At 35.2% G+C, this 24,053-nt stretch overlaps 1 protein-coding gene across 1 annotated transcript; it reads right to left on the bottom strand.

Annotated features, from left to right (window-relative positions):
- Window positions 1–1,112: 1,112 nt before the first annotated feature.
- On the bottom strand, window positions 1,113–7,254 carry LOC131857913 (receptor-like protein EIX2). Its single transcript, XM_059210701.1, has 2 exons — window positions 5,201–7,254; window positions 1,113–1,350 (listed from the first exon to the last, which is right to left on the bottom strand). Exons 1-2 carry the CDS (start codon window positions 7,252–7,254, stop codon window positions 1,113–1,115), a joined length of 2,292 nt encoding a protein of 763 aa, XP_059066684.1.
- Between the last annotated feature and the right edge of the window lie 16,799 nt (window positions 7,255–24,053).

Here is a 24,053-nt window from a genome sequence, read left to right as displayed (position 1 = left end):
TAAACAGAATACATCTCCCACTCTTTCTTTCTGAACCGTAAGCCAAAACATTTTTCTCCTAACCAATTGAACCGTAAGTGCAATGGGGGTTAAAGAGAAAATTCACTCCTTTCCCTTGTTTACATCTAATAGCTAAAACATATATATAAATAGTTGATAACCATTCTTGAAAAATAATGGTTATAAAAAATGACCATTTTCAAAAAAGAAAGAAACCATCAAGTTACTAAGAAAATCATAGCTTGCAACATCAAAGACAGTTCAGCTTAGTTATCTTGCGTTGTAGGCTTTCTAACTTCCTCAATCATTTGTCGAATCTAGGCATCGATCATTTCATCATTTTCTTCTTCTTTTGCAAACACCATAGTCACCATCGTGAATTCCATGTTGTTGTCGTGGAATTCCTAGGCTAGAACGATAAGCTTGTAAATAATATCTTCTTGTGGAATCTCCATCATATTCTCGCCCGACTGCATAACTAGGACAAGACCCTCCCCTGGAATTACCATCTTGCTATAGATTAGTTGCATGATGAATCTTGCTATGTCTTAGGTCAACCTGCTTTGGCTATGGAATTCCTAAATACAACAATTTCTCTCTGTATGAGAAAATTATAAATCTTTGGTTATCCTTCTCTCCAATAGACGAGCCTCTGATTTTCAATAAGAAGTACCAATTTCAGTAAATAATTAACCCATCGCCATGCACTGGTTTGGCAAAATTAAAATTTGAACTTTCCCCCTTTAACAAGGCCACCAACTTGTCAAGTACCCATTTTTTTTACCTAACATCCAAACAGGAAAGGAAATAGGGATGTTGTCATATTTTTCTCACAGATGAATGGTACTGGTTTCCCATGGCATTGAAATAATCCTTTTCCAAAAATTGTGTCAGTATTGTGCACACGTTTCAACCAATATTAGTTTCAAGGGGTATTGAGTTCATTTATTTTTTGGCAATGAAAACACCTCCACCTTGTCCCCAAAATCATGCCAATAAATCCATATGACCTCACCATCTAATCATCCATTAATGCACCTTGCATGTGAACACCTTGAAAAGACTATTCCTCGGGAGATGGATAAGTCCTTTAGTCGGGTCATCGAGTGATTTCAGTACCTTTGAACTATATTTGTCAGTGGGTTCCCAGTTATGAAAACTTTCGCTAGGCTGACTGGGCACTGGCTATCCAGGGGAAAATTTGCACCGCCTGGATAGCCGTGCTTCCTCGGTCCTCCCCCCGCCGCGTTGGTCTCTGCCCGAACGGTGCCCGTGAAACCCGCGAAAAGACGTCGCCTCGAACCGCCTCCGGATTCCGGATTCCGGATTCCGGATTTACCCCCTGCCGTTCTGTTTTGTGGATAATTTTTTTTTTATCATTTTAATATATGATCATTTTAGAATTATGTTTAAAAAAATTATATTTTTAATATAACAATTATAATATATCATAATTATTAATACTATTTTATTGAAGTGAGATTTATAGTTAATATTATATAAATATAATTAAAATAATAATAATTAAGAATTATAGAAAATATTTTTTTACTTGTAATATAATATTTTAAATGATATTATATATTAATAATGATATTTATAATTTAACTCTTTTAATAATTACGTCGAAGGCATCTTATTTGAAAGAGATGACCTCGGTTTTTCATCGAACGGCGGATAATGTTGTAGAAGAGAAGCAAGACCATCAAAACGACCTTTTGGGTTCAATTTTATCAGTATTATTTAACATGTCATTGATTTGTATTTGTCCGATACTTTAGTATAACACTATACTTTGTTTCTTTTTGGTAAAATGCACTCTCGCACATTCATTTTAAAAAAAATTTATTCCCACGTGTTTGTACATGGCCTTAGACAAATATTGACATAAATTGCAAGTAAAAAAAAATCCCATAACATAGATATGTTAGAGAGACATTAATGTGCATCACAATGAGGTGTCAAAAATATATGAAACCTACAAAACATGAAAGCAACTTCCCCTATAAAGGTCAAATGCGTATGTAAAGATAGATATTGTTTGAATGTCAAATTCCCCTATACCCTTGAAAACTTCATTTATGATCAACTTTCAGATGGATCAATAAATTCCCTAGGAAGGCTCAAATAAGTGTGGTAGGAAACAATGAAATTCTAACCTTTGTGAAATGAATCTACACCTTCTACATGTTAAATTTGTCCTCTAATTTGAAATCTTTTCAAGACCTTATGAGATTTAGTAAGCAACATCATTAATATAGCTGAAATATGGAAGAGCCAAATATTTTTCGTTAGAGAATAAGAATAAGAAGAAGTTTTAACAAATTGGTTATTTTTTAATTTATATATATAAATTTTTTATTCATAATTTATATGCCTAATTTTTAAAATATCTTTATTGTCCATTTTTCAAACATAGATAAATAAAATTCATACCTAGATAATCTTCAAATATAAATACCACCCCTTACAGAATACAATAGATTGAATGATGAGACAATGTTGAATGGGAAGTGGGAGACAACATAAATACACCAAGATGATGAATAGATATAATATAGAAATGAAAATATAAAGCATCATAGAGCTACCACCATGATTGGAAATCAAATCCATTGGAAATGCACATATCATTCATATTAGTTATAGTCACAATATGAGAGAACTCACACTACCAAATTTGTTGTCAAATATAAGCATAGGAGATATATCATTGCAACTTTGTATTATATATATAATAATAAATGTGACCATTGTGGAAGTGAGTAAGTCACTACACATAAATTTCACAAAAGCTTACAAAAGGATGAGCCAATTTTTCACATATACAATAGTAGTCTAACTCAAAAGTACAATATACAAATAATGTCTTTATCTTAATTCCAGAATCCACTCCCTCCATGCTCTAATTTTAAAATAGAGTTAAAGTACTTAACGATTAATACATTGGAGAATAATACACTATAGTGATTAACCAAAAAAGTGTTGATCATGATCCTCCATATGAATATCATCAACACCTGAAAATACATATGAGGACATTATAAGATTAATTTTCAAATTGAAGACTCAAATTTGATTGAAGTTCATTTCATAATTTACTTACCGTTTCCGCTTTGCATTGTGTCCATTATTGTCATCATTTGATTAAGATCAATAGAAAATGGTTGCATGTTTTTTTGAGAGTTTTGTTGGCCATCTAAAGTTGCAATAACATTCACATTAATATATCACGTATAAGGCCATGTTTTGTAGGTTTCATATATTTTTGACACCTCATTGTGATGCACATTAATGTCTCTCTAACATATCTATGTTATGGGATTTTTTTTTACTTGCAATTTATGCCAATATTTGTCTAAGGCCATGTACAAACACGTGGGAATAAATTTTTTTAAAAATGAATGTGCGAGAGTGCATTTTACCAAAAAGAAACAAAGTATAGTGTTATACTAAAGTATCAGACAAATACAAATCAATGACTTGTTAAATAATACTGATAAAATTGAACCCAAAAGGTCGTTTCGATGGTCTTGCTTCTCTTCTACAACATTATCCGCCGTTTGATGAAAACCGAGGTCATCTCTTTCAAATAAGATGCCTTCGACGTAATTATTAAAAGAGTTAAATTATAAATATCATTATTAATATATAATATCATTTAAAATATTATATTACAAGTAAAAAAATATTTTCTATAATTCTTAATTATTATTATTTTAATTATATTTATATAATATTAACTATAAATCTCACTTCAATAAAATAGTATTAATAATTATGATATATTATAATTGTTATATTAAAAATATAATTTTTTTAAACATAATTCTAAAATGATCATATATTAAAATGATCAAAAAAAAATTATCCACAAAACGGAACGGCAGGGGGTAAATCCGGAATCCGGAGGCGGTTCGAGGTGACGTCTTTTTGCGGGTTTCACGGGCACCGTTCGGGCAGAGACCAACGCGGCGGGGGGAGGACCGAGGAAGCACGACTATCCAGGCGGTGCAAATTTTCCCTTGGATAGCCAGTGCCGGCTGACTGTGAGGGATACAATTGCTCGAGATGGGAGTACTAGAGAGGAGTTAGATGACAGGTTATCAAGGGACGCGTCTAATTTGGTTCCAAAAAGACAGTACGGATTGACTAACATGCATGTTAGTCGCACGTTTTACATCGTCGATTTTGCAATTAGTGGCTGCGATTGACTAACCTGTCACTAACACGTTGTACGAAAGGTTTGTTTTGGAGCTAGAATAGCTGCGACCGTTATCAAGTGGGAACTGAGGAATTGTGAACATAAGTTCCTAAGAGAAACACTGACCAAATAGAAGCGATTGAGGCAAAACTAAAGAGGCTTGCGAGGTGAGGAAGGAAAGGATCAAAAGTTTGAAAATTAGGTAACAAGCTAGAAGTTTCATAGGTGTGGGACCTTGATTAATTTTGCAACCTGTGAAACAACTTCTAAGATTTTAATTCTAGGGGGGAATGGAAAAAGTAAGAGGGAAAATAATAGCAAAAGCTAAATCTAGGCCATGCACTAGAGTAGAGCTTTTAAGACACTTCAATTTTCTTTTGTGGAAATAAAAAAGAAACACTGATTCCCAAAAGTGGGTACATTACACCACAACTCTTCATTGTTGAGAGGATAACAAAATACACAAAATGACTTAGAGATAGGGCATATCTTTCAAAACCTCTCTTGAGTGGCATTTGCCATGGCTTGATGGAAAGTAGTGCGATTCTTCATAATCCCCACAATAATTAACCATTCTTATAAGGTTGTTTCTTAATGGCATAATCTAATTCCCAAGTCGAGGAAAATGGAAGAGTAAAAAAAGTTTACAAATTAGTTCGAATTGGCAATCACAAAAATACATCACTTCTAAATTTTCAAATATATAAATATAATTAACTTCCAAAATGAAACTTTTATAATAATAATGAATATAGATACTTTTAGTAAATCCAAACATTATTAATATTTAAAAAACCTTTACAAAAATTTTCATGATCTACAAGACACAAATATAAATAAAATGATTTTCAAATGCATAATGAATTAAATTATTTGAGAAGAAATATAATATATTTATATTGAAGCAACTTGACAAACAAAATAAACTTTTACAATGTCAAATTGTAGAGCCATGGGAAGAAGATTTTTAAAATTGAATCAACTCCCTCAAAGTACTTCTTTTTCAACACAATAAATACCAACACTATTGTAAAACCTGCTACATATGATAGTCCCACTCCAATGTCAAAACCCTCACTTTCGTCACTTTTCTCTTCTTCATTAATGGATGTAGAAATGGGAGGAGGAGTAGGAGCAAATTCTGGCCAGGAACATTTCTTTGGAAGTGGACAACCCCATAACTTTGGATTGTCTGAATATGATGATTCCTGAAATGTTGCCATATGTCCTCCTTGTGGTATACTCCCTGAAAGATGGTTGTTGGAAAAGTTAAGGGCTCCCAAGTAGTTCAGACAACCGAGGTCTGGAGGAATTTTTTCAGAAAAATGATTTGTAGAAAGGTCTAATGATTCCAGCCAAGTCAATTGTACAATGCTATTTGGAATAGCACCACTGAAATTGTTCATGGAAAGATTGAGCAACTTCAATCCCTTTAATTTTCCTAAATCGGATGGAAGATCCCCATTCAATTGATTGTTTGAAAGGTCAATGGCCATCATGTTAGGGAAAATATATGTGTATTGCTCATCTCTACCTTTGGAATTCATATTCAATCCATTCTTATATGTGTACACAGTTGTGAGACCTATCCTTGAGGATTCTAGCTGTAATACAAGTTGAATCTTACTAAATTCCGGATGGGTTTCTATCATCATTGCTTGTAAACTAAAAATGGTGCACGGTATAAAGCCTGAAAGTTGATTTGAAGAAAGGTCCAAGATTTGTAAGTTCTTCAGCTGTCCAATTTCTGCAGGGATACCACCTTCAAAATAATTCTTCCTCATTGCTAACACTTTGAGCACTGAAAAGTTTTTTATAGACTTTGGAATGTGGCCTTTCAAGAAGTTTCTCCCAACATCTAAAAAATATAATTTTGTGCAGTTTGATATGAAGGCAGGGAATAATCCACCTAAATGATTGTTCTTTACCATAAGTACCTTCAGTTCACTAAGCTTACCAAACTCATAAGGAATTGTTCCCTTCAAATTATTATCCTCCAAATTCAGCTTTTGAAGCTTGGAACAATTAGCTAAGCTTCGAGGGATGATTCCATTTAAATGGTTATTTGCCAAATTTGCAATCTCTAATGAAGAGATACCCTGCAAGTATGGAGGAATGTTTCCTGTCAGCAAATTATCGTTGAGCAACAACACTGTTATATTAGGAGGCCAAATTGATGGAATCTGACCAGACAATGCATTTGTAGACACATCCAAGACTTCCAATGGATTTCTAGCTGATGTATTTAGCAAAAGACGACCTTGGAGATGATTTGATGTGAGATTGATGAAGAGAAGACCCATATCCAATAACCACGAAGGAATTTCTCCAACAAGATTGCTGTCAACTATTTTCAACAGTTCAATTGAGAATTGAGTTGAAATCCACAATGGGATTTCACCATTTATCTTACAAGATCTCATAATTAATATGATTAATTGGAATGAAGGCATCCAACGGGTGCTGATATTAAGTACACAATTGGACAGGGACAGAGTTTCCAATTTACTGAGGTTGTCAAAGAAAGCCTCTGAAATCATGTGTTTGCCATCTAGTGAGAGACTAAGATGTGCAAGTGAAGAGGGTAGCACTGAGGAAGCGATACTCTGGTTGAATGCATTCCCATAAACATAGAACCCCACAAGTGAAGAGAGCCTTGAAAATGAGGAGGGAAGAGTACCATTTAGTTGGTTGTATGCTAGAGACAAGTATCTGAGCAAAGAGAGTTTGCCCAGGGAATCTGGGATAGTTCCATTTAGTTGGTTGTGAAATAGATACAAGATTTCTAGACAAGAGAGATTGCCCAAGGAATCTAGAATACGTCCACTTAGTTGGTTGCCAGATAGATCCAACATTTTCAGCAAAGAGAGATTGCCCAAGGAATCTGGGATAGAACCACGTAAAGAATTACTAGAAACATCAAAATAGTTAAGCGAGGAGAGATTTCCCAAGCACGGAGGAATGGTACCTTTTAATCCCATTCCATATAGGGTTATAGTTGCAAGAGAAGTGAGGGTGCACAAGCTCTCAGATATGACGCCGCCCTCCATTCGAAAGACATCATCACCGTATATTTCAAGACTGACAACATGACGGGTTGTGTTGTGGCAGGAAATGCCGGCCCAGAGACAGCAATCTCCTCCCTCTTCCCACGAGCTCAGATTGGTATAGGAGGAAGAGTAATTCAAGGCATCTTTGATTTGAAGAAGAGCTTCTCCTTCCCTGTGAATACATCCAGAGCAGAAGGGGGGGAGAAACAGGGGAATAATAGTGAACAAAATCAACTTGGTTGTGGGCGCCATGAGTTTGTGTGATTTGGCAGGCAAAGAGAGGGCAACTGATTATAAGGAAGGTGGGGTTGACTGGGGTCAGCAAAGGGCAGTGTGAGTTGGTGACTTGAGCTATACGTTGGGATAAAGAAGCGGATATGCAAAACACCCGTGAGCCATCCGTTGCTCCCAAACTTCCATGGAAATGCAAGAAGATACCAACTCTTCTTTAATTGTATTTGTTTTTTTTATTGACTAGACTTGTCTAAATTTAATAGAATACTATTCACAATTTTAAATGAGTGTAATATAATTCGATTGATATTTTTTTAATTATTCGTGGTTTTAAATAAATTATGGTTTAATATCAATATTTGTATGAATACTTAATAAGCTTAGTATGAATAGTTAATAAGCTTAGTATGAATAGTCAATATTTTATATTTCAATTGTTTAATTTGGGTAAATTATTAGGACTTATTTAAAAATGGTTTTACATCATAATATTATTTGAATAAAACTTCTTGTTTGACTAGTCAATTAGTAGGACCTAACACTTCAATTGAAAGTGTAACTCTCTTTCAAAAGCATTCTTATACGCTATTCTAAATAGACATTTTAATATGGTCTACCAAGACTACTTCATAGCTCTTTCTTTACACATTTTTTTGCATCCCTCTTAACCACTTAGATAAGTGTTAAATAAAAAAAGAAAAGAAAAGAAAACTTACTACTAAAGACACAATACTCATGAATAATTTGCACCAAATAGTATTGTTTGTATTCATTAAATTAACAAAAATATTGATAACATGCAAATATGTATATCTTTGTTGCAAAATTTTCATGAAAAATTGAATGGCATAGTATGATCCCAATAGACCTGCTTGCAATGTTTAATATGTGACCAATATTGAATAAGAAGGTGGTCTTTTCAAATATTTGGATAGTCTTTTGTTCGATAGTTATTTGAGAAATTTGGAAGCAAACAAATAGAAGACTTTATCAAGGCAAGGAAATGGCAAAAGAACACTTGGTGCATAAAAACAAAAATATGATTTCAAAAATAGGAATCAAAGTTTGAAGCATAGTTGTTTAGCAATCTAGGATGGTTGGGGCCATATGTATGGTGATCAAACAACTTGAGGACTTTTGCATGGTCATGTGTATAATGTAAAAAATGCAACAATTGCAATTATTTTTTTGATGAGTTTAATACACATTTCCTTAAAATTTTGTTTGTTGTGTTTGTTGCATGTTCAAGTGATTTTTAAATTTTAGACTTTTTCAAAAAAAAATTCTAGTGGAAGCATGTGAAGATTTATATAACTTAGAATTAATTCTATTTAGAATTATTACATGGAAATCTTTGTTCATATATTTGAATATATTTTTTGTTACTTATATAAAAAGGGAGATAAATTTTGGATTTGTTTCTCATTATAAGATTAGAGTTTATATTAACAAATAGAAATTTGAGATTCATTTAACTACAAAAATATTTTTAGAATTCAATCTCTAAGTTTTATTTTTCATTATTTATGAAATAAAAATGGACAAACTAGGGGAAAGGATCCAGTAGTTGAGTGCGTTCCAATTTTTGTGATAGAAGTTGTCGATTTAATACCCTTATACTTGCTGATTTAATGTCCAACCTTTATATAACATTGCACTAATAGTTGTATGAAATATACCATTTGTTGTGAAAAGTAACCAATCATGTGATGCCACATCAGCTGCACAAGTATTGGGGTCCTTTTGCACACCTATTGGTCTCACTTTTTTTTTGGGTTGTTTTGGACACCTTGGCAAAAAGCATGCTGATGTGGCATCATATTTGATGATGTGGCCCTAAAACTTTAGTTATAAGCAGGGGACTTACCAAGTAAGCTGCTGTAAAAAAATTTGGAGTGATTTGAAATTTCCACGTAAGATTTTGAGAAGCTTGAAATTAGCGTCCACAACTTAGTCCTTTCCCTATCTTATAAAAAGCTTGCGATTAAAAAGTCCAGGTAATTAAATTAGTGAAATCTTCTCCAATCTCTCCGGATGGGTCCAGGGGGTAAATAGAAAAAGATGTCATATCAAACATTTGGTGTTTGTTCTACTTTGTACAGTCAACACCTCATTTCGTTGAACAAAGTGGAATGGAAAGAAAAATCAGCGGCAAGTCTGACAATAATTAGTCCAAGTTGTCTAGAAAGCGATGATGAGAAAAGTATACAACAACTTTCCCTTTCATCATCTTGTGAATTTTTCATCAACTTTCATCATCTTGTGAATTTTTCAACAACTTTCATCATCTTGTGAATTTTTCTACATTGTACCGAATACGGCAACTTTGCTAAGTTCCATTGCCCTAAATTAGTTGCACTCTCATTTTCCTGCACGGACTGGAAAATGAAATAATTCGTCCCACTTTTGTAGAAGGTGATGAGAAAGTACGCGAAAGGTATCGCAATTCCCTCACGCCTTTCCAAACGTATGCCTCACGGTTGTTTGAAACGGCATTGCCTACAGCGATTTTAAATGCATAAGATCTTTTGGATTCAAGTGTTTGTCTCTGGAATTAATGTTTTCCATCAACTGTTTGTTTTTGGAATTAATATTTTCCATCATATTTTTTTTTAAATGGTGGATCATGATCTAAAATATGATTTGGGAAAATATGAATAAATATTCATATAAATATGAAATTTAATATTATTAGTCCTTTCTAAGATAGAATATTTATGCAATCATTCAATTTTATTTTTCAATAATATAATAAATTAAAAATTTTGAACAGACTTGTATAGTTATATTTAACTCTATTTTTAATAATTGTAAAAATATCATTTATATACGTCTATTGGTTACAATAAGAACACAAATCATTTTTTTTAATATTATATATTTTTTAATGAATACGTGCACCAATATCTATTAATAAGAAAATATAGTACACATATCCACACAAAAAAGGTAGACAGATACAAGGTCACCCCTTAAAGTCATACGAGCAGATTCTGAAAATCAAAATCTAAAAGGGCATAGCCGAGAGAGAAAAAAACATAAACAAACTAACAAAGGGCCTAGCAAATAAAACAATAGCACAATTAAGTAACTAGTGCACACCTAGCATAAGGCGGAGGGGGTCTCGGTCATCCGGTTTACTCTACACATCAGCGGGGTTTGAGATGACATCAGGCAAGGACCATTCCTCATCAACATTCACCTCTCCTTCTCTTTATCATTTGCCCTTTTAGGGGAAATGGCCAAATCTAGTTGAGGGAGCCACTTAGAAGAATTGTGCCAACCACCACCACCATTACCCACAGGACAAACACTATCACCTCCAAAAGTCAACCTTGCACCACCCGAAGGCCAAGCAGAGGTAGAGCCCCCGTGGGGTGGAGAAGAAGAGCATCGCCAAACTGAACCACCCTACCACCAGAGTGGTGGCAAGGTGCCTGGGATATGAGAGAACTGGAGTGACAAGAAAAAAACCTTCTTTGTTACTAGCCACATGAAGGTAATTGGCCACAAGAAGTGGAGGCATCAAGAGGAACTCTGGCCATAGAGCAAGGGGCATTGTCCCAATGATTAAGATAAGAAGCTCACGAAGGTAAGCTACCTCCAAAGAAACTCTATTAGCTTGAACTTGGATTTGCAACCTAACATTATTAAAAATAGTAACTTTAGTATAAAATGAAACATAAGTAGCAATAGAGCTATGAGCAAAAAGAACAACATTTTTATCTTTCCATAAATTAAAGAGAATCTCCACCCTGCAAGCATGCTAGATCTAGGTATACTTGAAGGGAATACGAGGCCAATCCCCTAAGAGCACCATGCGGCAAGAAACAGTCTTAGACCTAAAAGGACAAAACAAATCATGGATCCAAATCCAAAAATGTTGACCATGGTGACAAAACTAGAAAATATGCTTCAAAGTTTTTGATTGGCCGCAAAAAGGGCATTTAGGGTCCACAACCCCCAAATGTCAAAGCTAAGAACCCAAGGACAAGCCCTAGAAAAGAATACACCAGGTAAAATGGGCCAACTTGGCTTTTGTGACAATAGACCAAACCATTTGAAAATGATGTCACCAAAAAGATAAAGGTAACTGCAAATGAATTTAATAAAAGAAAATCATTATGGAGGTTTATTTGGACATTTTGGAGCTAATAAAACCATGGCACAACTTAGTGAAAGATATTATTGGCCAAGGATGAAAGCAACAATCATAAAATTTGTGCAAGGATGTCAAGTTTGTCAATATGCCAAAAAAAGGAGTCAAAACATGGGATTATATCAACAATAATCCATACCTAAGAGACCATGGGATGATGTAAGCATGGATTTTGTGCTTGGACTACCAAAAACTCAACAAGATAAGGATTCTATTTTTGTGGTTGTTGATAGATTCTCCAAAATGGCTCATTTTGTAGCTTGCAAAAAGACAAATTATGCTACACATATTGCAAATTTATTCTTCACGGAGGTTGTTAGGTTGCATGGTTTATCAAAAAATATAGTTTCAAACCGTGAAACTAAGTTTTAGGTCATTTTTGAACTACACTTTGGAAGAAAATAGGTACTAATTTGAAGTTTAGCTCAACATATCATCCCCAAATGAATGGGCAAATTGAAGCTATTAAGGAAATTTGCTAAGGTGTTTGGTTGGTGACAAGCCTAAGCAATGAGATTTGATATTGCCTCAAGTTGAATTTGCATACAATGATTCAATCAACAAGAGTATAGGTAAAACCCCATTTCAAATTATTTATGGCTATAGTCCTAGAGGTATTTTAGAATTAAGCAAGCTTGAAAACATTTAAGGATATAAGATAAATGCTAAAGGAGAAGAGTTTGTTAGATACATGCAAAATTTGCATCAACGAGTAAGAGAAATACTCAAGTGGAGCAGCCAATAATACAAAGAGAAGGTAGATTTTAAAAAGGGAGAAAAGAATTTGGAAGTGGGAGATATGGTGTTGGCACACATAAGGAGAGAAAGATTCCCCAATCATACCTACAACAAGCTCAAGTGGATGAAAATTGATTCATGTAAGATCATTAAGAAGTTTTCACCAAATGCTTATGAGCTAGAGCTACCTATGAGTTTGTATATCTCTTCAATTTTTAATGTTTCAGATTTATGTACCTACTACAAAGTTAGATACATCAAAACAACAAGAAAAAGAGGATATTACATCACCAATGAAATGGATGGAATAGATTGAAAGTATTTTGGACTCAAGAGTGATTAGGAAGACTAGGGGAAAGGAATATATTGAATATTTGGTAAAATGGAAGAATGACTAGTAAAAGATGCTACATGGTTAAGCCCATTAGAGTTGGAGTTATTGAAATTAGCCAATAGTAATAGAGTTCTTGACCTATGGCAACAAGATTATCAGCCCACAACATTAGAGTTGTAACTTGCCATAATATAATATTGCTTTTATAGCAACAAATTTTTATTTGTAATATTGATGGAAGAGAATCATACCGTAGGCCTTTCTTTTTGTTTTACTTTGTTGATTCCTCACCTGCCACCATACTGTATGATTTGCCTTTTAAAATCTGATTTATTTTGGTTATTTTGAAGCTACAAACACACTGGTACAAGCTCGTGGGTAAAAGAACAATGTTGTGTAACATTTTTATAAAGGAAGTGGCAAACACAACAAAAAATGTTTAACTTCAACTGCATAAAAGTGACATTTCTAAATTGAATTTCAAAATGATGTAAATTGATCAAATGTAGAAATATTATGAAATTTATGTTTGCTATTTTGTAGATTTTTTTAAAATATTCAAAGATGAATTTTTTATTGCTAAAAATCAAGGGTTCTAGTTGTTGTCACCAAAAAAATTGAAAATGAACTTATTTTTTTCTTATTTTAATTTTCCAAATAGAGGACATATATATACAATGCTAAAAAAAATAAAATTGATAGTCTATTTTTCTTGTAAAAATATTTTAAAGTCCAACATAGATGAATTTGGTAGTTTTCATTTGGCATCACTTTTTGTCTACTAAATTTTCTATTATAAAAAAAAAATTATACCCTTTTGGAGAAGATTCTCTTATCTAGTGAAAAATATTTATTTTAAAATTTTTGAATATCATTTATTTTTATTTTTTAAAATTTCAAATCAACCTCTTTTTTAACTGAAAAAACCTATTTGTAATGTTTAAAAAACAAAAAATATTAAAATTAATCAAATATTAAAAAAATTATATGTCTAGATTCCTGATTTCGAGCTCTAAAAAAGTTTTTTTTTTAATATTTATAAGAAAATATTATGCTTGAAGAAAGATAGAGCAGAAGTGAAAAGTTTCAGAAATGCAGAGAAAATGGTGATTTTGTTGCCACATCACTTGACACATAGACAAGTTCGGCCGAACTATTCTAAACTTTTATAGTTTGGTCAAACTTAGTTCGACTAAACTCTCTCCTGTTGGTTATGGTCTCCCAGTTGACCAAGTGACAAAATGTCATGTTTTTTTGGTTTTTTTTGTCTTTTTCAAAAAGTCAACCTAAGGTTAATTTGAAGGTCATCTTGAACATATTATTGTGGGCGACTTTTGAAAGGTATTCTTTTATCCAATTTCATATTTTTTTACGTTAATTTTAATTTATTAATGTAGAGAATGATTTAATATTTATATTATGTGTGTAATTTGACATATTTTCTTTTAAATAATGCCAAAAAATTAAAAAAATTGTTTAGATGTCTATTTGTCTTTTCTTTTCTATTTTAATTAGGTTCATATTTTTTGTATTTTGGAGTTAATTAATTTTTTTGAAGTGTCTTGTGCTTTTCACATGCCTTGTGTTCAGATAGAACCCTGAAAGGTGATAAAAAAGTATCCTTTCCCTTTGCCTTCCTTGGACCTTGAGTGTAAGAGAAATTGTTATTATCTTATTTTTAGGAAGAAGAGCTTTCCTCACGAGAAGCCCATAAGGCCTTAGTGAGAAGGAACGACACAAGCAATACTTCTTCAATCTGATATATAAATTAATATGTTAGGCAAAACTCACAAGGACTTGTGAAGATGGCCTATTCGACATGTTCCCTCGATATCCACACTTGTGTGAGATGCATAAAAATCCTCTTATGAGGATTGGGATAGATCCTTAAGTGGATCACTACCACATTGATAGGCACCAAGGACCATTGAAATTTCCCCACTAGACACCTTGCAGTAGTGGCCCACCATTATTTTTGTTCAAACATTGCAATAATTTTAGTGCAACAGGATAGTTGGTTTTCTCCCCTTGAGTTACTCACTGTGTGGGGGAAAAAGTGACACTAAGAAAACATGCCCTAATCTCACTCTCAATCACACATTTGTGGAATACGAAAGAGCCTAGAGGTATCACACAATTGGCTACTTCTTTTTGTGGAAGAGAGAGCCACGGGCTACCTATTAGGATTTCTATTCCTTTGTTGTAATTGAAAGATAAAATGATGCAAGTTCAATCCCTAACCCCAAAGTGCAAGTATGAACTAATAACAAGATTGCAGAATTGAACTTAAACAATGGAAAGCTGTAAACACAAGGACAAGGCAAGAATGCAAATGCGTACCCGGAGTTAAAATCTGACTGAAAATGTTCGAGACGGGGGCGTGGGCGCCACTGTCTTGATTCTGCCCCTGAAACTGCTCCGAAAACTGTTGTTTTGCACTCTGGAAAAGCTGTCAAAAATGCTGAAAATGTTGTCTGTCAGGAGGACCAGGGCACCCAGCGCCCTTGTCCCGGGGACCAGGGTGCCCAGCGCCCTTGTCCTGGCAGGACTAGGGCGCCCCACGCCCCTATCCTGGTCTTTTGCTCTGAAACTTGGTGGGAAGTTCTGTCTCAGTCTGCTTCTTCCGGATCTGTAACTTGCAGCGTCGTCCGAATTCCGAAACCTGCACTTATATCTGAAAAATGGGATGGGCGGCTATATAGGGTTTTGCTTTAGTCAAACCCCTGCTTCGGTGATTTCCACCTCCACGAATAGCCAAGTTGTATTGTAAAATATATTGTGTGTGCAGACCTAGTGTGTGTGCAAGGTCCTAAAATGCAAGAAAGCAAACTAGAGCAACCTGGAAAGTAAACCCTAATTGCTTGTAAATGATAATGTAAATGCTCTAAATCAAGATGCAAAGTGATCTAAAGCATGAATAAAGGATATATTGAAGCTTATGCAAAGACATGAAAACAACATGAAATCATACCCAACCCTCAAGGGAGGAGTACAAGCCAATCTTCAGTTGGTAATCTTTTATTGTTCTTCAATGTCTTCCAAGCCCTAAATGGATGAATGAAATTGATAAATGCTTGATAGATGTATGTTGAGTGTTGTTGAAGTCTTCAAAGATCTGCTCTTTCGCTGCATAGAAGGTCCTTGAAAGCCAAAATTCGGATCCTTTCAAATGAAGAAAGAGAGCTCTTATATATGAAACCCTAGGTCTTAATTTCATCTTTTGGCCGACCTAGAGATTGAATATCCCGCCAATTTATTGGGGTTAAGCTTTATTTTATGATTGGATTGTGCTCCTAAAATTTCGGGAAAAATGTCCGGGACCATGTGCACTCCGGGCGCCACGGTCCCGACAACTTTTCACCAAATTTTTAGGGCCGTCAGATATGATGATTTTAGAGAGAATCCCGAAGTTACAGGTGATTTCGAGATGTTTTGACCCCCGAAATCAAGCCCCCAAGCTCGAAATAGGACCTAATTAGGGTTTTTGATTAAATGATGTATAGGAGGAATAAAATAAAAAGGGCACACTTTAATGAAAGGGCCCAACTTTATGATATGGGAGATGATAAAATAAAACCTTAGACCTAATTAATTTAATTAATTAAGTGCTAAAGGGGAAATGTAATGCAAAATGCAAAATGCGCCAAGGCGGGTGCTAAACTAGGTGTGAAATTGTACCACCCTAGCAAGTGCGTACAATTTACGATGCTACATTTAGCCCCCACTTTAGCGGTCATATGAACACTACGTGCATATGCAAGCTAAAGTACAGAAAAGTAAACATTATTTGAAAAAGGATATATCCATAAGTCTGTCGAACGAAGCCCCCAGCGGTATCTGCAGTACACAGTTAGGAACCGCACCCTACAAAACCACATGTTAGATCACAAAATCACCTAATGCTTACTAAGGAAGGTGATGAAAATTCGAGGGTAGCTATATGCCCCCCCTATTTCGGCTTGCTAATTTTAGTGAGTTGAAACAGGGTATCATGTTTACCACTTCGAATTGTTAAATAATATTGATGACAAATGCTCACAAGAAGATTTGATATGAGATCAAAAACTAATGGAGAATCATTTGGTAAGAAAGAGGACTAAATCTCAATTCCAACACAACAAAGAGTGTGAGGATTTGAGAGTTCTCTAGCACAAGATGAAGAATGTAAATGGAAACAAAATGAAAAGAGAAGAAAAGAAAGGGAAAAAGGCATGAATACACACATTGGTGATCCATGAGAAGAATAGTGAGAGAGAAAACATGGACTTCTAGTCCCTAGATCTTGTCTAGGTGATCCATGGGAAAAGGACATGGAAAACTAGCCCCTAGAGTCTGTCTAGGTGATCCATGTAAGGGAGGAGAGTGAGAAAGTCTAGCCTTATGCCGCTAGTTCCACTCAACCTTGTGCATGTGTGTGTAAGGGAGGTTAGAAGCACCTCATAGGAGTCTATGCCCGAGTATGCTACAACCTGTATATGTATAGTCAAAAAGTGTGACATCTCGCTCTAAGAGTCTGTGCTCTGGTTTCGAGAATGACCCATTGCTCAAAAAGTGTAATGTTTATGTCATAAGCAAAGTAGAACAAGGATACCTACCTTCATCACAAAAGAAGATACCCCCAAAATGCAAAAATGTCATAGATCCAAGCAAGGGAATTTTGCACTCTTTAAGCAAGGATAAGATAGTTGAAAAGGGATATCTTGTAGTATGTGTAAAGGAGATCCTGAGAGGAGAAGAGATCTTTGTACAAAAGACACCTATCCCCAAGAGGAATTGTCTATAACATCTTCTAGAATAAGACAAAGAAGAGAATAAGAATGCAATACTTCCTTCTTTTGCGAGGTGAAAGTGATTCTTAATGAAGGATGACGCTCCTTTTAACCCAATTGGGAGAGTGAATTCATTATGGATGTATTTTACCAAGTGCAAAAGAGGTTGTAGTCAAGGACCTACACCTCTTGTAAGAGAGAATCCTTTAACAAACAACAACAAATGCATACAAGGAATAACATCAAGTAATAAAGTTCACACCATCCACAAAATAGGAAAAAGTGGATCCTTAGATAAAAATAAGGAAAGATCATTGCCTCCCAAGGATAAGGACAATGAGAAGGACTTACACAATCTTCTAGGGAGAGATTTGGACATAAGAAAAAGAAGAGATATATGAAATCACTCTTGTCCCCATAGGAACAAGAAAATTAGGCTATTATGTTGCTTCAAAAAATATGATTGCACTTGAAATTGTACCATCATGAATGACAATGAGCCCCCAGTAAATGAGCTACCAATGTCACATAATGATGAGCAACATAATAGCCATTAATGTTATTTAAAGACATGATAGATTGAATGAGGTATTTGAATATGACATGCTAAATGCTCAACTATAAGTGAGATCAAAAACATGTATAAAATGATAAAAATTGAAGAAGAAAAGTCACAAGAAATCTTAGAAGAGGGATGAGTGTAATTTATTAGAGCCTTATCCCTGGGGAAAAGGACTTTATGATGAATAGGAGATAAAGATTCATAAGTAGATTTAGAAATTTGAGGGGATTCATAAAGAGATTTGTTCATCGCCAAGATTTTCTTATGAGGGGAATGAGAGTTGATAGAAGTAGAAGATGATTTAGATGAAGTGAGATCATCATCACTACTAAATATAGCATTCACATTGAGAGATGGTCTTTTAAATTCTTTGGTACGTTTGCAGGGATTATAGCCGAGTCCAAAGGCATAATTGTGAAAATTAGTCTCTAGAGGAACTTTTATCCCTTGTTCATGAGCACCACAACCATTTCCATGATACCCATGCTTAGCAAAAATGCGAAAACCACGACCATAACAATCAGCCATTTCAGGAAGAGAAGGTGGTTTTTCATAAGACAAAGAATCAAACTCTTCATAATTAGAGGTGTGAGGAGAAGAAGTTTGAGAAGCGGCCACAAAATTATTGTTCATAAGCTCAGGTAAGACTGATTGATCTCTAGTTTCTTCCTTCTTTTTAACTTTAAGCTCTCTAGGAGGAACCCTATACTCACCTACAAAGGTGGGATTAAAATCAAGAGATCCCCAATCGTCTTCTGCGAGAACCTTCTCAGGATCAAAAGCCTTTTCATGTGTAGACTCAAGTCGAGAAGGATCTTCTTCAGGAGCTTCAGGCTCATCCAAAGAATTTTGATTATTAGAGGGTGATGATTCATCCATAGGTATCTTGTTTAAAGAGTCATCACTAGAAGAGGAAGGTTTAGAAGAACTCCCTTTGGAAGTAGATGTTTGCAAACAAGCCTGAAGATTAGTATCACCTATCAAGGTATATGTCTTATTGTTATAAATGAATTTAACTTGTCTATGCAATGTAGAGGGGACAGCTTGCATACTATGAATCCAAGGCCTCCCTAATAACAAGTTGTATGTTAGATTTCCCGACATAACATGGATAGGAGTAGGCAAAGTAACAGGTCCCACTGTGATTGGTAAGGTGATAATACCAAATGAAGACTTAGCCACATTATCAAAGCCTCGAATGGGATGAGAGTCAGGCTCAATAAGGGATGTATCCACATTCATCTTATGCAATAGATTAATGCTACACACATTAAGGCCAGAGCCATTATCTACCAGTGTTCGTCTTATAGCAGTGTCATTTATGATAACCACAATCATCAAGGGATCATATTGATGTTGAATTTCACTAGTAGGCAACTCATCTTGTGTAAACACAATTTGAGCTTTAGGATTCATCACAAAGTTAACCAAAGATACTATATTACTAGATGTATTAGGTGGAGGAACATTCAAATCTTTCAAGGCATCTTGTAACATTCCATGATGAGCGGAAGAAGTTTGGATCAAATCCCAAAGGGATATCTTAGCAGGGGTAGCTTTAAGTTGTTCTATGAGATCATATTCCTTACTAAGCATTTGTGAAATCCGAGGAGCTTGCGGAAGAATTGGTTGAGAAGGAGGAAGTGAAGTTGGGATAACTGGAGGAGGATTAGGTTGCCTATTGTTTCTTGTGTTATAGGTATGAGCAACTGCATGATAACTCTCTCTAGTCAGTTGCTTAGCATACTCATAAGGGCTCTTAGTAGAATAACCTCCTTGCACAGTAATAATAGGTTTGTTAGGAGTGCAAAAAGAATCATTAGCATAACCACCTTGAACCACTAAGACAGGCTTATTTAAAGGTTGAGAATTTTGAGAAGAACAAACACCTTGGATAGTGAAGAGAGGTTTGTTAGGTGTTTCATTCACATGTATCAAATTGATTGAGGATGGTCTAGAGGAATGAACAGAAGTGTTGGAAGAATTGTTGATAGTCTTCTCTTGCACTAAAATCTTATCATGGATTAAATCAATTTTAGGAGAGAGACAAGGGATAGGCATTGATGTTCTAGTAGGAAGAGTAATGCTAGGAAAGGTCATATCATCCTCTATCATCAAATGATCTACATGGGGAATAAACTCTCTAGGAGAAGGATCAACATTACTCTCTAAAGTCTCACTTTTGAGAGGGAGATCTTTTAAAGAGATGTTAATCATCTTGCTAGAACCAAGTCGAGGAGAGGGAGATGCTTTATTTTTAGAGGGAGAATAATTGAGATTCAAGGAAGGTGAGAAATTATCAAGGGAGAGAGAATAATCTACACCTTCTTCTAATGGTTCATCCCAAATAGTGAAGTGGTTGAAAGGAATGTTTGAAGTATTGTCAATTTCGGGAGAGGAGATAACATTGTTTATTAATTCCTCATCTTTAGAAGGGAGAGCATCAATAGATGTGTTAAACTCATCCTCTTTCCTCAAAATATGTTCAATATGATCTTTAGGGGAGAGAAAATTAAGGAAATTTCTTATTATTTCATCTTCTTTCTCTAAGGGATGCTTATGGGTAAGACAAACTTTAGGAGAAGGGTAAGCCTTTATCATTAATTCATCATCTCTAGTGGGAATTTTGTTGGAAAAGGAAATGCCATCAATAGGAAATGTAGGGATAATGTCATCTTCTTGCACAAAAGGATCCTCATGAAGGGAGTGTTTTTTGGGAGGAACATGAACATATTTCTCCAAAGATTCATGCTTAGGAAGGAGATCTTTGAAAGAAGTGTTCATAACCTCTTGTTGCACTAACATGCCCCCAACTTTAGGAGAAAATAAATCAATGTCCATCAATACCTTTTCACTTAGAGAGGCATCATGTAAGGAAGGTGAAGTAACATTAAGAAATGTGTTTATGATATCATTCTCTTCCTCTAGGATAGCTAAATAGGAAGGGCACATTTTAGGAGAGTTGTCAAGATCACTCTTAAAGTCTTCATCCTTAGAACATGGGAGAGTCTCAAAGGGATTGATAGAAACTCTTTTAGGCACTAAAATGTTGTTATAGATGGGGGGAGGTTCTTTAGGACAAGGAAAAATTGAAACAAGGGAAGCTAACCCATTATCACATCTATGAAATGAATGCATCATGACAACAATTTTCCTCTTTCAAATGATTCCTCTTTCAAATGATAACACATGAAAAATAGAAGGAAATGTTTAATTTTAACCAATGCAAGCACTTAGAATGTAGATTTAGAAAATGAAATTTATGATTCAAATGAGTTCCTAAATCAGATTTGAAATTATTGATCCCAATTAAGCAATCCACAAGTTCAACTTTGAATTGAAAAATTAGGGTTTTAGTAAAAATTTCCTCCAAATTTTTGAATCTTGCAAGAAATTAAAACTTGTAAATACAAATTTGAATTTGAAATAGCATAAACACTCAAATTTGAAAACCTAAATCAGAATTAGAGAAGATTGGAATTCACGTCGGGTTCACCAAAATGTGTGGGGGAAAAAGTGACACTAAGCAAACATGCCCTAATCTCACTCTCAATCACACATTTGTGGAATACGAAAGAGCCTAGAGGTATCACACAATTGGCTACTTATTTTTGTGGAAGAGAGAGCCACGGGCTACCTATTAGGATTTCTATTCCTTTGTTGTAATTGAAAGATAAAATGATGCAAGTTCAATCCCTAACCCCAAAGTGCAAGTATGAACTAATAACAAGATTGCAGAATTGAACTTAAACAATGGAAAGCTGTAAACACAAGGACAAGGCAAGAATGCAAATGCGTACCCGGAGTTAAAATCTGATTGAAAATGTTCGGGACGGGGGCGCGGGCGCCACTGTCCTGATTCTGCCCCTGAAACTGCTCCAAAAACTGCTGTTTTGCACTCTGGAAAAGCTGTCAAAAATGCTGAAAATGTTGTCTGTCAGGAGGACCAGGGCGCCCAGTGCCCTTGTCCCAGGGACCAGGGCGCCCAACGCCCCTATCCTGGCAGGACCAGGGTGCCCCATGCCCCTATCCTGGTCTTTTGCTCTGAAACTTGGTGGGAAGTTCTGTCTCAGTCTACTTCTTCCGGATCTGTAACTTGCGGCGTCGTCCGAATTCTGAAACCTGCACTTATATCTGAAAAATGGGATGGGCGGCCATATAGGGTTTTGCCTTAGTCAAACCCCCACTTCGGTGATTTCCACCTCCATGAATAGCCAAGTTGTATTGTAAAATATATTGTGTGTGCAGACCTAGTGTGTGTGCAAGGTCCTAAAATGCAAGAAAGCAAACTAGAGCAACCTGGAAAGTAAACCCTAATTGCTTGTAAATGATAATGTAAATGCTCTAAATCAAGATGCAGAGTGATCTAAAGCATGAATAAAGGATATATTGAAGCTTATGCAAAGACATGAAAACAACATGAAATCATACCCAACCCTCAAGGGAGGAGTACAAGCCAATCTTTAGTCGGTAATCTCCTATTGTTCTTCAATGTCTTCCAAGCCCTAAATGGATGAATGAAATTGATAAATTCTTGATAGATGTATGTTGAGTGTTGTTGAAGTCTTCAAAGATCTGCTCTTTCGCTGCATAGAAGGTCCTTGAAAGCCAAAATTCGGATCCTTTCAAATGAAGAAAGAGAGCTCTTATATATGAAACCCTAGGTCTTAATTTCATCTTTTGGCCGACCTAGAGATTGAATATCCCGCCAATTTCTTGGGGTTAAGCTTTATTTTATGATTGGATTGTGCTCCTAAAATTTCGGGAAAAATGTCCGGGACCATGTGCACTCCGGGCGCCACGGTCCCGACAACTTTTCACCAAATTTTTAGGGCCGTCAGATATGATGATTTTAGAGAGAATCCCGAAGTTACAGGTGATTTCGAGATGTTTTGACCCCCGAAATCAAGCCCCCAAGCTCGAAATAGGACCTAATTAGGGTTTTTGATTAAATGATGTATAGGAGGAATAAAATAAAAAGGGCACACTTTAATGAAAGGGCCCAACTTTATGATATGGGAGATGATAAAATAAAACCTTAGACCTAATTAATTTAATTAATTAAGTGCTAAAGGGGAAATGTAATGCAAAATGCAAAATGCGCCAAGGCGGGTGCTAAACTAGGTGTGAAATTGTACCACCCTAGCAAGTGCGTACAATTTACGACGCTACACTCACCATATAACTTTTTTGAGATGAGATAGAAATCCCTGGATTACCATAAGATACTTATATCTTTCTAGGGAGAGGGTGATTGGGACATCCTTCTAGTCTCGGAGGCCCCTATTTGTCCTCTCTCAAAAAGACAAAAAAGTACACATGCCCATCTAGGTGTGATGACACTTGAGTTGATGAAGATTCCAAGATGGAGGATGTTATTATTGCCATGAGGCCTTGACCTTAGGGTAAGAAGTGTTTGAAGTGTTTTTGATTGTGTTAAGACCAATGAAAATTGGTCTGAATTTGGCCTATGAACATACACATTGACATACATTTTTAGACTATTACTAGTTGTAACAACCATTGTTTCTTCTTGTTTGTGGCATTAGATCTAATTAGCTACAAAAAATTTATGTACAACAATTTTTATTTAACATAATTTATAGGTAACATACATATTTAGATGATCATTTAGTATGGGTAAAATAATTTGTACCTAACATGAATATCTAGATGATTTAGTATGTGCGACATAATTTACCTAACATAGATATAGATAGGTGATTATTTTTAGTACAAGTGAAAGAAAAAACGCAAACCTGTGTTGCACTTGGGGCTAATTGGACATAGTTCAGTCTAACTTAGTCCAACCAGACTGAGTCTAACCAAACTAATTCTGGCCAAAAATTTTCCCTGCCATGTGGCACGGACATGGCGCCTAAATGGCACCAATAGTTTAGTCGAACTAAGTTCGGCTAAACTATGGGTGCCATAATCTAGGTTTTTTGTGAGCACTTGAATGCAAAAGAGTCAAAATAATTCAAAATAGTTCAACTGAAATCA

This window comes from Cryptomeria japonica, chromosome 8, assembly GCF_030272615.1.
Source record: "Cryptomeria japonica chromosome 8, Sugi_1.0, whole genome shotgun sequence".
Classification (NCBI taxonomy): Eukaryota; Viridiplantae; Streptophyta; class Pinopsida; order Cupressales; family Cupressaceae; genus Cryptomeria; species Cryptomeria japonica.
The sequence above is the reverse complement of the archived record's forward strand: the minus strand, read 5'-3'. Positions and strand labels throughout refer to the sequence as shown.

Bases quoted from the DNA above. Each gene is read 5' to 3' on its own strand.
- LOC131857913 (XM_059210701.1), bottom strand. From the start codon at position 7,254: ATGGAGGGCGGCGTCATATCTGAGAGCTTGTGCACCCTCACTTCTCTT. The intron at 1,351-5,200 runs GTACTTTGAGGG...TCCACAAAACAG, and splicing joins TTTATTGTGTTGAAAAAGAA to AACGGCAGGGGGTAAATCCG.